Source organism: Carettochelys insculpta, chromosome 5, assembly GCF_033958435.1.
Source record: "Carettochelys insculpta isolate YL-2023 chromosome 5, ASM3395843v1, whole genome shotgun sequence".
In the NCBI taxonomy this organism is placed as follows: domain Eukaryota; kingdom Metazoa; phylum Chordata; order Testudines; family Carettochelyidae; genus Carettochelys; species Carettochelys insculpta.
The window spans coordinates 105,423,738-105,438,847 of NC_134141.1; the positions used below are offsets into that span (position 1 = coordinate 105,423,738).

At 44.1% G+C, this 15,110-nt stretch overlaps 1 protein-coding gene across 4 annotated transcripts in view; it reads left to right on the plus strand.

Moving 5' to 3' along the window:
- Positions 1-12,800, plus strand: part of LMBRD2 (LMBR1 domain containing 2) — a 45,199-nt gene extending 32,399 nt beyond the window's left edge. Inside the window, exons 18-20 of one of the 4 annotated variants that reach the window (XR_012645792.1) lie at positions 58-107; positions 558-728; positions 1,644-2,449. Coding sequence is in view for 2 of the 4 variants with exons in the window: in XM_074995653.1 (XP_074851754.1) it covers positions 6,013-6,142; positions 9,722-9,782 (191 nt within the window). In the remaining 2 variants the exon portion in view is untranslated. Of the gene's footprint in view, positions 1-57; positions 108-557; positions 1,615-1,643; positions 2,450-6,012; positions 6,143-9,721 lie in introns of those variants that run through there. The other 3 variants (XR_012645791.1, XM_074995653.1, XM_074995654.1) reach the window with 3 other exon arrangements.
- Positions 12,801-15,110: the final 2,310 nt, after the last annotated feature.

Genomic DNA, 15,110 nt, shown 5'->3' on the forward strand with positions numbered 1-15,110 from the left:
AGTCTGGTTGAGTGAGGAGGGGGAGCTGACCATCATCATCCCCTCCTGTTCCTCCAGCTGGGTGACCGAGGGCCAGACATCCCCGGGCTTCGCCAAGGGACTCTCCGGTACGTACAGGGAGGGGCGCACCCCTACTCCATAGGGTGGGCGTGATGCAATGGCTAGTCACCCACACACGGGACTGGTGGTCCTGGGCCGCACACAGGCCAGCCCCCACATGGGATGCAGCACCCCGCGGTGGCGCACCAGTGATGCCCAGCACCCGCCCTCAGTGGACAGTGCCGCAAGCTGCACTGGGATGGCGGCCAGTCAGTGCCGGATGGCGCCTGGGGCCCACACACCGCAGGCTGGGAAGGGCCACCTGCAGGAGAGGTCCCTGGATGCACCCCCAGTCTGGGAGGCCCAGCCCATGCGGGGGGCAGGTCGATGCTCCCTAGGGGGTCGGTGTCCTTTGCCAGGGGGCGGGGGCCCCCAGGGTGGGCTCAGGCAGGTGGGCCACAGCCAAGTCCCCTCCATGTGGGGCACATTACTGACATGCTCTCCTCCTCTCCACACAGCCGTACCATCCGTGGGCCAGGAGAGCCCCGCGCCATCCCTCGTCCCCGAGAGCCCACCTGCAGCCCTCAGAGGTGTCCGGATGCCACCCCGGGCAGCACGCTGTTGGGACCATGGCTGGAGGGCCCCCCCGCCATGCCGAGGAGGACCCAGCCAGCCAACATCGGGCCAAGGTGACCAAACAACACCTGCAGCTTGCCCAGGCTGACATGGAATGGTGGAGGGGAGCCTGGGATAGGCTGCTGACCACCCTAGAGGGCATTGGCCGTGCCGTCCGGGACCATACGGCCACCGTTGCCCATCTCCTGGCTCCCCCGGCGGCTCCCCCCGCTAGTCCTGCTCCCTCCGCCCCCACTGAGCACACACCCTCTGCCCCCACCAGGCCCACTCGCCAGCAACACTTGTCGGTGCTACCCACACCCTCACCTCCTTGCTAGGGACCCCGCACCTGGGGGCCGATGGGGCTTGTAACCCACCACCTCTGCCCTGGAATGAGTGCCTCGCCCCCCTCCAAGTTAGATTCCCCCTGTACATAGTTACCAACACAACCAGTTATATAAACATTTATTTGTTGTTCACCACTCCATGCTGTGCTCCTCAGGGGGATTGTGGGTGGTGGATGTGTGGGTGCGGTGTTGGTGGGGGTGGCAGGGATGGTGGGTGACGGATGTTTGGGGGATGTGGGTGTGCATGTGGGTCAGAAGTGGCCGTCAGCAAATCCCGATGGGCCTGGAGGATGGAGGCAGTGCCCGGCTGCTCATAAACGGCACTGGCCAGAGGGGCCCCCCCCGCCCTGGGGACATAGGCATCCCCCTTTCCCTGCACGAAGTTGTGGAGGATGCAACAGGCGCCCACCACCTGGGGCACGTTGAGGACCCCAACCTCCAGCTGTGTGAGGAGGCACCTCCACCGCCCCTTTAGGCGCCCGAAGGCCTGCTCCACCACATTGCAGGCGTGGTTGAGGCACTCATTGAATGCTTCCTGGGTGGGGTCAAGGTGTCCCGTGTACGGCCTCCTGAGCCATGGCTGCAGGGGGTACACTGCATCTGCCACAATACACAGCGGCATGGTGACATCCTCCATCATAGGGATCTCCCGCTGGGGGACAGAGGTGCTGGCTCCCATGCGCCGGAAGAGGCTGGAGTTCCGGAAGACCTGGGCATCATGGGTGTGGCCGGCCCAGCCCACATAGAGGTCAGTGAACCGGCCCCTCGCATCTACCAGGGCCTGGAACACAACCAAATGGTAGCCCTTCCTGTCCACCTACTGGCTGGCGCTGTGTGGTGGGGCGCAGATGGGGATGTGCGTGCCATCCAAAGCACTGATGCAGTCTGGAAAGCCCAGGTCTTGGAAGCTGGCGACAGTGTTGTCCAGATCCCCCAGGCAGACGACCCTATGGAGCAGCATCGCGTTGATGACCCTGATGATCTGCAGAGGGGGAAGAGGGACACATGCTCTAGTGCGGGTGTGGCGGCCATCTCCTCCCATCCAGCCCCTTGCAGCGGAGGGTTCCCCTTGCCCCGGCCCCACCTTACCTCCATAAATACAGCCCCGATGGTGGCTTTGCCCACCCCGAACTGCTGTCCCACGGAGTGATAGGAGTCTGGGGTGGCCGGCTTCCATATGGTGATCGTGACCCTTTTCTCCAGGGTATGAGGGCTGGCCACATGCAGGTCTTGTGGTGCCAGAGTGTGGGGACGAGCCAGTGGTAGATCTCATTGAAGGTCTGCCTCAACATGCGGAAATTCTGCAGCCACCTTTCCTCGCCCCACTCCCCTAGCACCACATGCTCCCACCAGTTGCTGCTGCTGGGGTGCGGCCCCGGGGGGACTGCCCAGCCCCCAATGAGATCAGGTACAGCTGCGGCGATGGTGCACAGCACTGCCAGCAGGGCGTCCATGATGAGGGCATCCTCCTGCAGAAGCTGTCGCTGGGCCTCCATGGTGGGCACGACTGGGCTCTGTGGGGCTGGGAAAGGTTGGGCAGCACTCAGCTCATGTGGAGGGGTAGGCGGAGGGAGGGGCCCTTTAAAGGAGGAGGCTGGCTACAGCCCCAGAAGGTCTTGTCGGCTCTGGGACCCTGTCTGCGGCATTTCCTGCCTCCCTTCTTTCGAAAGAGGGCTTGGAGCCATGTGGACACTCTCTTTTGAAAAACCTTGACAGCACTTTGAAAGAGTGGATCGAGGTGCTGATCTGAAAAATGGTGGCGGGTGCGCCTTTTCGACGGCTGCTGTTTCGACCACCGAACTTCAATTTTCACCCTTTCGAAAGGGTGCTAACATGTAGACACAGCTCTTATGAATGGAGCAGATGTTCTCAGCTTTGGGATTGACAGCAAAGTGCTTGTCAACATGTACAGATAAGTAGATGCAGAGGTGTTGATTTAGCATGGCTGGTGAATACTTGCTAAGGTGATGGGAGAGAACTTTCCCACTGACATCTGTACTTGACCTCCTTGAGAAGTCAGCGGGAGAGCATCTCCCATTGACATAGCATGACGTAGACACTGCTGTAAATTGACCTAAGTTATGCTGACTTCAATTACATAACTGAAGTAACATAACTTATGTTGACTTACACCTTTAGTGGAGACCAACCCAATGTGGATTGTAATACAGGTTCCACCTCCCTGGTCTGGCATGGTTGGGATCTGACAGGTCCTGGAGAAGAGAATTTGCCAGAGCCTGGAAGGTTCCCTGCCATGACTAAGTTCTCTCTCCCTCCCTTCCCTTCTGCCCCAGTGGGCTGCTCCCCTAACTCCTGCCCTGGGGCTGCCATGAGAAGATGGCTGTGACCCGTGCTGGGGACACAGCTTCAGTGCTGTGTGGCTGCCCCCAGCCCTGGGGAGCTGCTGGGAAAGCCAGCTGCGTCCCTGTACCATTTCCCCCTCCCTCTGCCCCCACCTGGGCTGCCGGAGGACTCGGGCTGCACCCTCCTGCCTGGCTTTCTGATCCAATGACATACTGTCCCTGTTGGACAAGGGGTGTTGCCTGACCAGAGAATGCCAGATTTAGGAGTTTCAGCCTGTACTGTGTTCTGAGATATGGAGGTGCTTGAAGTATTTTAGACTCAGAGAATTTTAAATGGTTACCCTTCTACATGTCCAGATAATATTTCAAATGTAAACTGTCACAGTAATTAGTCTTACAGCATATTCAGTATATTGAGTGTATAACCTGTTGTGAAAAACTCATTGTTTATGTTTCTTATATAATGTGTGAATCTACCATGTGTTAAATCATTTCAAAGTTGATTACGTATTTCTTGTGGGGGAAAATAGTAAAATATTGGTCAGATTTTCATGTGCAGGCAATTAATTTTTATACGTACTGGAGATATTTACCCGGGGTTTTTTCTACTTGCACATTTTTCTGAATTTTTGCATGTTTGCCCATGAGCTTCTCTGAGATGAATGCAAATAGTGCTAATATATGAAACAGGAAATTCACTGTATCGGTGGTCAGCTGTAACTGACTATGTGCAAAATGCTATTAAACTAATAAAGTAAAAAATAATGAGCAGAGAAATAATTTTCCTATGTAGCCACTTCTATTACAGTAAGGTCTCAGAGTATGTGAATCCAGGGTACGTGACCCCGCTCTTACGCAGCTGACCCCTGATTCGTACAGTAACTTTCATTTTATGCGGCTTCATGTTCACACAACACAAAGCGTCTGGGCTCTCAGCCTGCCTAGCTTCCCACAGCTGCAGGCAGATAGGCAGGCTAAGAGCCCCTTCCCCCTGCTTCCCAGAGTGGTGCTAGTCCACCCCTATGGACCCGGATCCAACCTCCATGCCCCAACCCCCACACACCTGGGCCTTGACCCCCACCCCCACCCAGCCCCAACTCCTGCAGACCCGGACCCACCCCCAGTGCGGCTGGCTCAGCACACACAGGGCTTTAGCCTCCCCCTGCTCAAGCACCCCGCACCAGTGCACCCTTGTTCAACTCCTCCCCCACCCAGCTCAATCCCCCCATGGCCCCAGCTCACCCCCCGATGCATGGGGTTTCAACTTACCTGTGCCTGGGGCTCTGGCTCCCAGCCCCCACTGGGGCTCCAACCCCCCCTCCACTCAACCACTGTGCCCGGGTGCATCCCCTATTTGCCCCGCCACCTGGCTTAACCCCTCCTTCCTGTGGCCCCAGCTCACCACCCCCTCCACGCGCTTGGGACTCCTGCTATCAGACACTGCCCACGTGTGCAAGGGCTCTATTCCCCCCCCCCGCCAGCTCAACCCACCCCCACCCACCCCAGTTCACTGCCCCCCCCCCCCGCACATGCTGGGCTGTCCGCTGTCAGCCACTGCAGGCACGTGAGTCTGTACTCCATCCCCCCAGCAAATCTCTCCCCCCAGTTCACTCCCCCCCAGCTCCTAACGTCCCAGGTCACGCTTCTCGGCATGCGGAGCTCTGGCTTCAACCTGCACTGGGGATTCCAACTCCAACCCCCGTACCTACCACCCCCATAGCCCCAGCTCTAACCCCTTGGCCAGGCTCAACCCCCGCCTCACCCCCCCCCCCCCGGCTGCTTGGGTCTAACTCCCTGCAAGCCCCAGCTCAACTGCACCCTCCCCACCACCCCTGCCACCCTAACCCACCCCAGGCTTAACGCCCCCCTTCTCCCTCCCAGGGCCCCAACCCATCCCCCAAAAGCCCTCCGTGGCTTACATGAAATTAAGGTACATGAGGATTGGGTGGAACGCATCCCTCACATACCTCTAGGGATTACTGTATAGTAATCTTATGTATAACTATGATGGATACAAATTTTGAGGTGGAAATGTGGTCAGTTTTCATACATTTCCTCACTTGGAAATCCAGAATTTATAATCATAACAGAAATTATTGTAACAGTACCCAAATAATATGCAGCATTCCAATATGCTAATGGGAGCAGCACCAACTAGTACTGTTAGACTGCAGAACAGACTGCATTTTAACACTTGTTCCCAGTCATTCATAACTTTTTGAGACTTTGGCTTTTCGGCTGATAATTTTTTCTGGTATGGTCTTTGCCCAAATGTTTGGTTTGGGCTTGGTTTGGAATTTGTTCTAAGAAACATAATTTCAACCAGTAACACTTTTGATTCATGGTGCAGGAGGAATATATGCTTCAGATTACAAAAGCTCATAAATTTAAACTGTCAGAATAGGTCTTATTAAAAAGTGTCTTGGAGTGTTCTGGTGAATTGAATATAGACTTGGCAAAGCCTTGGCCCTTCTGAAAAAATGCATGTTGTAGAGGCAAAAGGAGTGGAACACTGGTTGGAAATCTGAGCCTCCAATTAGAATTAACCAATTTTGAATCTGGCTGTAGTCAGACTTACTATTTGATTGACTTACAAATAGTAGGCATATTATGTGTGATCTTAGAAAGCAAGCATTTATAAGACCTAAGATTTTAGGATGTATAATCATACTTGATTATTTTATGTATATATTTTTTTAAATATTCAGCAGCATCTAAGTACACCAGGTCAAATGGCAGGACTGAAAGGGATAGAATAGAACTCCTCCAAGATGCAGAACCTTTGGATTTTAATGCGGATTCAGTTAGTGATGATCCTCTTGAGTCGGACTCGGGAAGGTGAGGAATTTTAAGGTTTTATTAAAATGAAGTGTTTGGATTTATTTTTTCTTTGACAAATGGTAACTATGCAGTTCACAGTTGTATCACACTGACAAAAAGAAGTCAGACTCTCCCGTGGTTTTTTTGTCCTAAGGGCTATGTCTACACTAGCCCCAAACTTCGAAATGGCCATGCAAATGGCCATTTCGAAGTTTACTAATGAAGCGCCAAAATACGTATTCAGTGCCTCATTAGCATGCGGGCGGCCACGGCACTTCGAAATTGACGCGGCTCGTCCAGACGGGGCTCCTTTTCGAAAGGACCCTGCCTACTTCGAAGTCCCCTTATTCCCATCTGCTCATAGGAATAAGGGGACTTCGAAGTAGGCGGGGTCATTTCAAAAAGGAGCCCCGTCTGGACGAGCCGCATCAATTTCGAAGTGCCGCGGCCGCCCGCATGCTAATGAGGTGCTGAATATGTATTTCAGCGCTTCATTAGTAAACTTCAAAATGGCCATTTGAGTGGCCATTTCGAAGTTTGGGGCTAGTGTAGACACGGTCAGGATGTATAGGGCAGTGTTTAAAATCACTTGAAATAGTGCTTACGATTCCCTCTCCATTTCCTAAATGCCGAGGGGACCAATGCCATTTATTTCAGTTGATATTTTTGACATGTTTGTAAAATAACTATATTGGATACATGTAAAAATATATTACATAGAGGCATCTGTTAAGTCAATTTCTGTGAAATCCTACAAAGAATTAAGGACATTGCATGAGCTGGCTAGGGCTGGGCTGATTGTTTTCCACATTGCTGGTGATCTGCAGTCCACAGATGGTGAAGCAAAAAAGGGTTACTGATTGTATTGGGGAAGATCAACAAGCAGAAATGAAAAATATGTATACATATAACTGTATATTTGCTATTTAGTCACAGTGGCTGTGTCTACCCTTGCATTCCTCTTTCGAAAGAGGCACACAAATGATGTGCACATGTACATATCTGCCACCTCATTTGCATATCTTTCTAAAGAGCTTCTTTCGAAAGAAGAAAAGCAGCGTACACACGGCTCTTCTGAAAATAAACCCTGTCTTTGAAAGAACCCTTCTTCCTATTTTGTTTCAGGAAGAAGGGTTCTTTCCAAGACAGGGTTTCTTTTGAAGGAGCCACGTCTACACAGCTTTCTTTCAAAAAGAGATTATTCAAATTAGGTGCCAGATAGATAAATCAGTTCCTTATTTGCATTTTCAATTTCCTTGATTTTCATGTCTACACTTGCATTCCTCTTTCGACAGAGACACAGCTTGTGAGTTCATGTGTGTCAACTTTGCATAAGTTCACATTATGTGAAGTCCTGGCATTACTGTAGTCAATTTCAAAACTTCCATTGACTTTAGTAAGGTCATGATTTCACCCAGGATGCGTAGCTAACTATAGTCTTGTACATTACTAAATTTGTTACAATCCTGTGATCATTTTTTTTTAAACTGTGTGTTCACACATTATTGAAAACACAGGCCAAATGTTCAAAAATATAAATTTGCTATTGAATAGTAACTAATTAACTTGTACTCTCTAACTCAGTGTTTCTTAAATTATGTTTTGTGGAACACTGGTGTTCCTTGAACAACTCGCAAATGTGTTGCGGCAGCGTAGAAGCTAGCAATGACATGCGGCGCATGTATATATTTTCTGTTATTAAAGGCAGATGGGTTGGTACTTCTTCGTTGCTGTGAAACCTAATTTTTGTTTTGATTTTGCTATATATGTTGCTGTTTGGGGGGAGTTGTGGGGGTGTTTTTGTTTTTGTTTTGGTCCGATGATAATTTTTTTTAAGAAAATTTCCATCCATAAAAATACTATTGTTTGGTGTTCTGTAATCTCAAAAAGTTTAAGAAATACTGCTCTAACCCATGCATCCCATTATTTACACACACGTGCGCGCGCACACACACAATTCTTGCAGTTATCAGACGAACACAGGATATTATTGCTGTTTCTTTATTGTGCATTTTCATCTACTTGCTAAACCTGTAAGATTCAGCGATTTTTTTTTTTTCAATGGGTCTAGCAGCCAGAATAAACTAGACTCTAAGGGTATGGCTACATTAGCAAGGTTTACCAACCTTGTCAACAAAATTGGTGGAACGTCCACAGGCAAAATATTTCATCAAAAGTATGTCAACCAAAGTTGGCAGTTCCGCCAACAACCTTCAGCCTCTCCCAGACGAGGAAGATCACCTTTTGTTGACAAAAAATGCTGTATGGACTCTTGGGGGTTGGGGGGCTTCTCTTAACAGACAGGATGTCCAGGACAATAGGTAGCCCTGCCTGCTGTGCTTCCAGCTGCCTGTTTTGTTGAGAGAGCAGCTGGGCAGTCCAGCCACTCTGTTGACAGAGTTGAGTGCTCTTCCCGTTTGGCTTTTGTGTGTGGCTGCACTCTGTCAACAGAAGTTTTGTCAGGAAATCTCTTCCAACAGTGACTTCTGTGGACAGATCAGTGTAGTGTAACCATTGCCAAATAGATTTGTTTTAAAACTGAACCAAGTGTGTTTATATATTTTTTCTCACTCCAGTGTAAAACAGGAGTAATTCCATTGAACCACACTGGTTAAAACAGATGTCAGGATAGACTCAAGTCCTGTCTTTTCCACGGCAACAATTTAAATAATCTTAAAACATGTAGAACAGAACTAGAAGAGCATGTGCCTGCTTTGATCTGTTCAGGATTGTATTAATTATTTCAAAGGAATAAACACTGTTGTGAGGCTCTTTTGAATATATTTGTAGTTTTAAGTCTTCTTATATTTGGCTACCAATTTGGGGAATCAGTTTATTGTTTCCCTCAAAAACACCTTTTAATGGTGTTGGATAGTACTATTTCACTGGATGTCACATAGACTTTTTTGCTGCTTATCCAACCTTAAAAACTTTCACATAACAGTAAAGATGTTTTTGGGTTTTTTTTCTTTACAGTCTAATTAAATATAATAATCTTTGATTTCTTCATGGCTAATGAGCAAGATAGTTTGGAAACATGACATCAAATATGTTTAAATATTCTCTTATTCACATGATATTTAAAAGAAAAAAAGCAGTCAAGTAGCACTTTAAAGACTAACAAAATAATTTATTAGGTGAGCTTTTGTGGGACAGAAAGTTCACCTAATAAATTAGTTCATTAGTCTTTAAAGTGCTACTTGACTGCTTTTTTGTTTTGATAGTATATAGACTAGCATAGCTCTCTCTCTGTTGATATTTAAAATATTTACTACAGATAGCTAACCTACCATGTGTAAAATTCTTGTGCAAGTATTTGCCAAATTATTAGACTCTCAATTTGTGTAATTTTATTGTACAGATGTTAATGTCTTTATTTTTATATATAAGTGAATAAAGCATGCTTGGATCATTCAGGATGAAAATCACTGTAAATGTAAGTTATTCTGCTGGTTAGGTATTTTGTGTGGCAAACGGGGCAGAATAGATTACTTTTTAGTATATACTAGATGTGATTTTGCTTCTGTATATTACTGGTGTTTTCTTTTTTTCCTCTTCTCTGAGTCCTTATATGATTTCTTTATCTATGTCCTATAGGTATCAGCCTGGTGGAAGATATTTATCAATGTCACGAAGCCGAATATTTGATGATGTCTAGTCTCTTCACAACTTAGGAGAACTTAATAGAAATCAAAGTCTACTACTTATTATTTGGACAATACTGTATTTGTAATATTTCTGAACCAAAAAGACCTTTTTATTTTTTAAAAAATTGTGGAAAATAAAGGAACAATAATACTTAGAAATGCACCTTGTAAAATAACTCACTTAAGATAAACTAAAGTCTACTTGCATTGACAGATACTGTTACATAGTTGGGGGCATTCTTTTGTTATTTTGGGAGAGGCACAATGAAATTATTAAGAAGACCTTTAACTAAATTAGGGTTAACATAGACTCAATTTTACACATGAGAACAGGGCACAAATTGAACTGTAACTTAATGGTTTGTGATGGATTTTTGGTGGTGGTGGGGGGTGTGTGTGTGTGTAAGGAATAGTCTTAAAAGAGGCTCTGAGAAATATGACAGTTTTGTCATCCTAGGTGAATTACTGTATTACACACTGTTATTAAACATCTTGCTATTTGAATTTTGAGCCTCAACCAGAATCAGCTGAAGTGAAAAGTCTTCCACTGATTTCAGTGGCATTTTGGATGAGGCCCTTTTTGAGTAGAAGGGATCAAATAGCAATTCTGTGTAAACAGGCTGGCATAAAATGTGGAAGACTTACACATGAGTCATACAATTGAGAATTTTTGTTTAAATATTATATGCAGATAAATGGTTGCATGTATAATTGACAGTAAATATAAACATAAATATATTTGCTCTCACTGTCACCCAAGCATGTGTGCAATAACAGAAATGCATCCTCTAAGTATGGTGACTGTTTAAGAGCACTTTTTACAGTTGGGGCAGTTGAAAATCTTGATGTAAGAGAAATTTTAATGTGAAATGTCAGTTTTAAATGTTACTTTTTCACAAACTTCTAGCACTGTGTAGAATTCCTGGAGCTTTCCATTTGCATAAGTGAACAACATAGCATGATTCATTATTGGTAAATGCTTTTAACATCCCAGTTGCATTGCCCTTCATAAGAGATCTGAGGTTTTAAGGTGCCTGTATTTTGCAGTAAGTAGGCTCTTCATTGCATAAAGAAGAACTGCTTATTTGTGCAAATAAATGCTATAAAAATGCCAGTGAGTAACTGTGAAAAAATTGTCATGCATTTGGAGAAATATGGTCAACTTAAAATTTTACTTTATTTGCAATTTTCAACCAAAGTTAGGTTTTAAGTTGACAGTTTTAGTCACTTAAGAGTTTTCTCATTGCAAAACAATAGTGAAAAGTGAAACATTAGATCTCATAAGTACTTTATGTTTTCTTACTTGAAAGCTGGGGGGGCAGATCCTAAAGCAATGGGGAAATGGGATTACACTGAAAAGTAGTTTTTTGTGAATGAGGTATTCCATTTAGGAATAGTCTGTTTTCTAAAATCTGTGTTAATGTGATTCTAATTTGCTTTAGTGAATTGTAATTCAGGAGTTGAGAGAATAATTCTACTTGTAGTGTATTATCTACTTGTTTGCTATGATCTGAATAACTATTTTGAAGGATAGTGAAATTCTAGTCCACTTCTATACGACCCTTTACATAAATAAATGGACATAAGATAAACTCTGAATCCATTCTTTAGATACATGTAACGTTCCAGCTGATCTCCATGGAACTTCATTTGCATCCAAACACCCATATTATCTCTTAAAAGTGCTTGGATACATTCTTTTTCTAAAAGTGTTCTGAGTTTCAGCTCTTGCGTCTGATTGATTTTTTAAATTTAGAAATCCAGGTCTTGTGTACCCTGGAAGACTGATCATTGGAGAACTAATGACCACACCAGAGACTGAAAACTGAACCATTGGGTTCTTTATGTTAACACCTATTTAACTCCACTAACAAACATTTTGTTCGAAGTATGATTACTGAAAATACACAGGATTTTAGGCACATTCTTCTCCCCCTTTAAGTTTTCCAGCAAAACATGTGAGACTGGATTTGGCATTTCTGAAGACCTGAAAGCTTGTTTTAAAATTTCACAAAGAAGCTTCCCCTCTCCTGCCCCACCCTTACCCCCGAAAGGCATAACGTCTTCTTTAATGCATTATCAGTAAAATTGAAGGGGCTCTGTTATTATTTAAACTTCACAGAAGAGATATTTGATGCTCATGAAGAAATGATCCAGTTGTCATTGTTCAAGTAGAGCCTAGCCCTAATGAGTGCTGCTCTTGCTATCGTTGAAGTCAATGGAAGTTTTCTTTGATTTCAGTGGGAGCATAGTCAGACCTACATAAGAAGAAAATTAACTAGACGCCACATGAGGATTCTCAGTGATAATTTTTAAAGTGGAGCATAAGGATTTAGCCTGGTGACCCTAATGTCTAAAACACAAACCCTCAACATAGAATATTAACCCCCTCATTCTGATGGGAATTTCTTAAGTTTTGTGGGCTACTCCAGGAGATGGTGCAATGAACTGATTGTCTAGGGGTTGTCCATGAAGCACAAGAGTAGTTGCATCACTGATGGAATGTTTTTGTATAAAAGGGTTGCTTTCAGGGTTTCCCTAGGTTTTGACTGTGAGTTTGATGGTGGAGATGAGATCCTGACAGCACTAAAATTAATGGCAAAATCACATTGACACTTTAAAACAACCATTAAGATTTTTAATAAGCATTTTGTATTAATTATACTGTATGAAAAATAATAGTGTATTGATTTCCTGTGAATGCAAACCTGGAAGATTTATCAGTGTTACCATTTTGTGAGAGGATTTGATTGTGTAGGAACATACTGTTTAATTATGCAGTAATTTATTTTACTGGTTAAATCTCAAAAACATGTATATATTGTGTGCCTGCACCACTAACACTCAAGAATAGAAAGTCCAAAAATAATTGCATTGTAAACTGTACTGTGATTTGGGAGACTGATCAATAACATGTATTTATGCTGCCACTACATAATGATAATTGTATGCAACTAAAGAGTATGTAAATCATATTTTCTTATAAACTAAAATTTCACTATATTAAATAACACGTCATATACATTTCTTATCTTGCATCCTGTTTGTCATATTGGTTTTTAATAGTGAAATATGCCAAAACCGTAGCAAATTAAATATAAATTATATATCATGTCAGTGGTATCCTAGATAATTCATGCAAATTTAAAATAATTTTTTAAAGAACCAGAATGTATAGACACCGTTATACCTGATTAAACTTAACATGTTAGCTAAACTTTCAAATATGTGTTATCAGGCATTTAAAGTGTCTATAGAAATAGCTACTATCTGAAGTGAGTTCTGTATATTTCATATATATTGGGTCTGGCTTGTAGCATTCAAATGTAGTGAATCATTTAACAGTTGGAGAGGTGCTGTACGGCTTTGTTTTTACTATACACTAATGCCAATATCTAGTGTTGCAGAGTGACAGTATGTAATTGTTAAGGTACGAATTTAAAGTGCAAAGAAAAAAGTCCTTTTGGAGCAAACTGCTGCTGTAATTCACACCACTGAGGAATACTTAGTGCCATCTGCATTTGTGTTTAAGAAAATAGTAGACATGTATATTTAAGTAGCTGTGATTATAGTATTAAGAGGTCTGGGGGAAAGCTACTATCTTTTTCACTATTTATGAGCTGACTATTGCAAAACATAACCCTAATAATTATTTCTACATTTGAAGGTGTAATTGTTTTTTCCACCACAATTCAATGTAATTATAGTTACTTGCACTTTTTGTTAAATTAAACCTGAAATATAGCTGTTCCATGAGAACAAGGTTTGCTGTTCTCTTCTTTCACTCTAACAGTTAATTACTTGAGACCTTACATGAACTTAAAATATTAGAGATCGTTTTATGAAGTAAAGAATTTTAGGAAGCTTATGAAAGAAGTTTTCATTAATTAATTAGGTAATTTATATAATCAAAAAGACTATATCTTAACTGTTAACAAAAATCACTTGCTTTGATGCTCAGTATATTTGATGTTCGAGCACTTGATTTCCCTAAAATGCAAGAAAATCTTAGAAACTTTTACAGAAGATCTTTTTGTAAATACTAGCTTATCACATTTTGATTAAGATGTTTAAATCCCCATTCTGTAATGTGCAGTGGAGGGATATTTACGGTCTCACAACAATACTATGGGTATGTCAAGCCTGAATGAGTTGATATTCTGCAGCTCAATTTAGCATGCCTAGAGAAGATGTGCTAAATTGAATCATCAGGTCTCTACAGTTGGCCCTGGTACTCCTCAGCCTTACAAAGAGTAAGGGAGGTCAACGGGAGAGTTTTCCTGTCAACCTCCCACTGCATGGACAGCCAGAAAAATCGATCTATGATATGTTGATTTCAGCTATGCAACTGTCATAGCAGAATTGTGTATCTTTAAATTGACTTTTTTTTTGGCCTAGTGTAGACCTGGCCTATGCCAATACTACTTGTTCCTCTAGCCAGATTAGTGTCATCTGAAGTTGACACTCCTGCATTTCTTCATACCCATAATATGGACCAACCATTACCAACAAAAAAAGTTACACCTTGAACCAGACCTTCAGACTACTTTATTAATGAACTGTTGGCATGAATTATGCTGTATTGCATCCACCAACTTTTATTTCAGTCACAAAGCAAGATTAGTGAGGTTCTTCTTTTATATTCAGAAGTAAGAGGGTGTGCGCTTCATCACATTAGTGTCTGTTTAGATGCAACATAGAAGCAATGACAATTTTCAACTTTTGGCTACTACTTCATAACTACATCTTACTGTATTTCACATGAGTATGTCATCTAGTAACTGGGACTGGCGTCAGAATTTTTCTCTTTCAGAACTCTTACTTGAAAACTTTCATTCCTGTAGACCAGTGGTTCTCAAACTATGGGTCAGGTCCCAAAATGAGTAGTGACACTGTTTTAATGGGTTTGCCAGGGCTGGTGTTAGACTTGATGGGCCCCAGAGCCAAAGCCGAAGCACAAGCTCCACTGCCCAGGCCCAAAGCCCCAGGGCTTCAGTCTGGGGTGACAGGGCTTAGCCCTGGGTAGTGGGGCTCAAGTTACTGATCCTGGGGGCTTCAACTTTGGCCCCATCTGCCAGTGCAGTTGGTCTCAGGATTTGGCTGCTGTGCCCACCTTCTCAATCCTAGGCTGTGGCCACACTTGGCCAAAACTTCGAAATGGCCATGCAAATGGCCATTTCGAATATTACTAACGAGGCGCTGAATTGAATATTCAGTGCCTCATTAGCATTAGGACACTTCCAGTTCAGTTCAGTGCCTCATTAGTAATCTTTGAAATGGCTATTTGCATGGCCATTTCGACGTTTTGGCCAAGTGTGGCCAACAGCCCTAGTGTCATG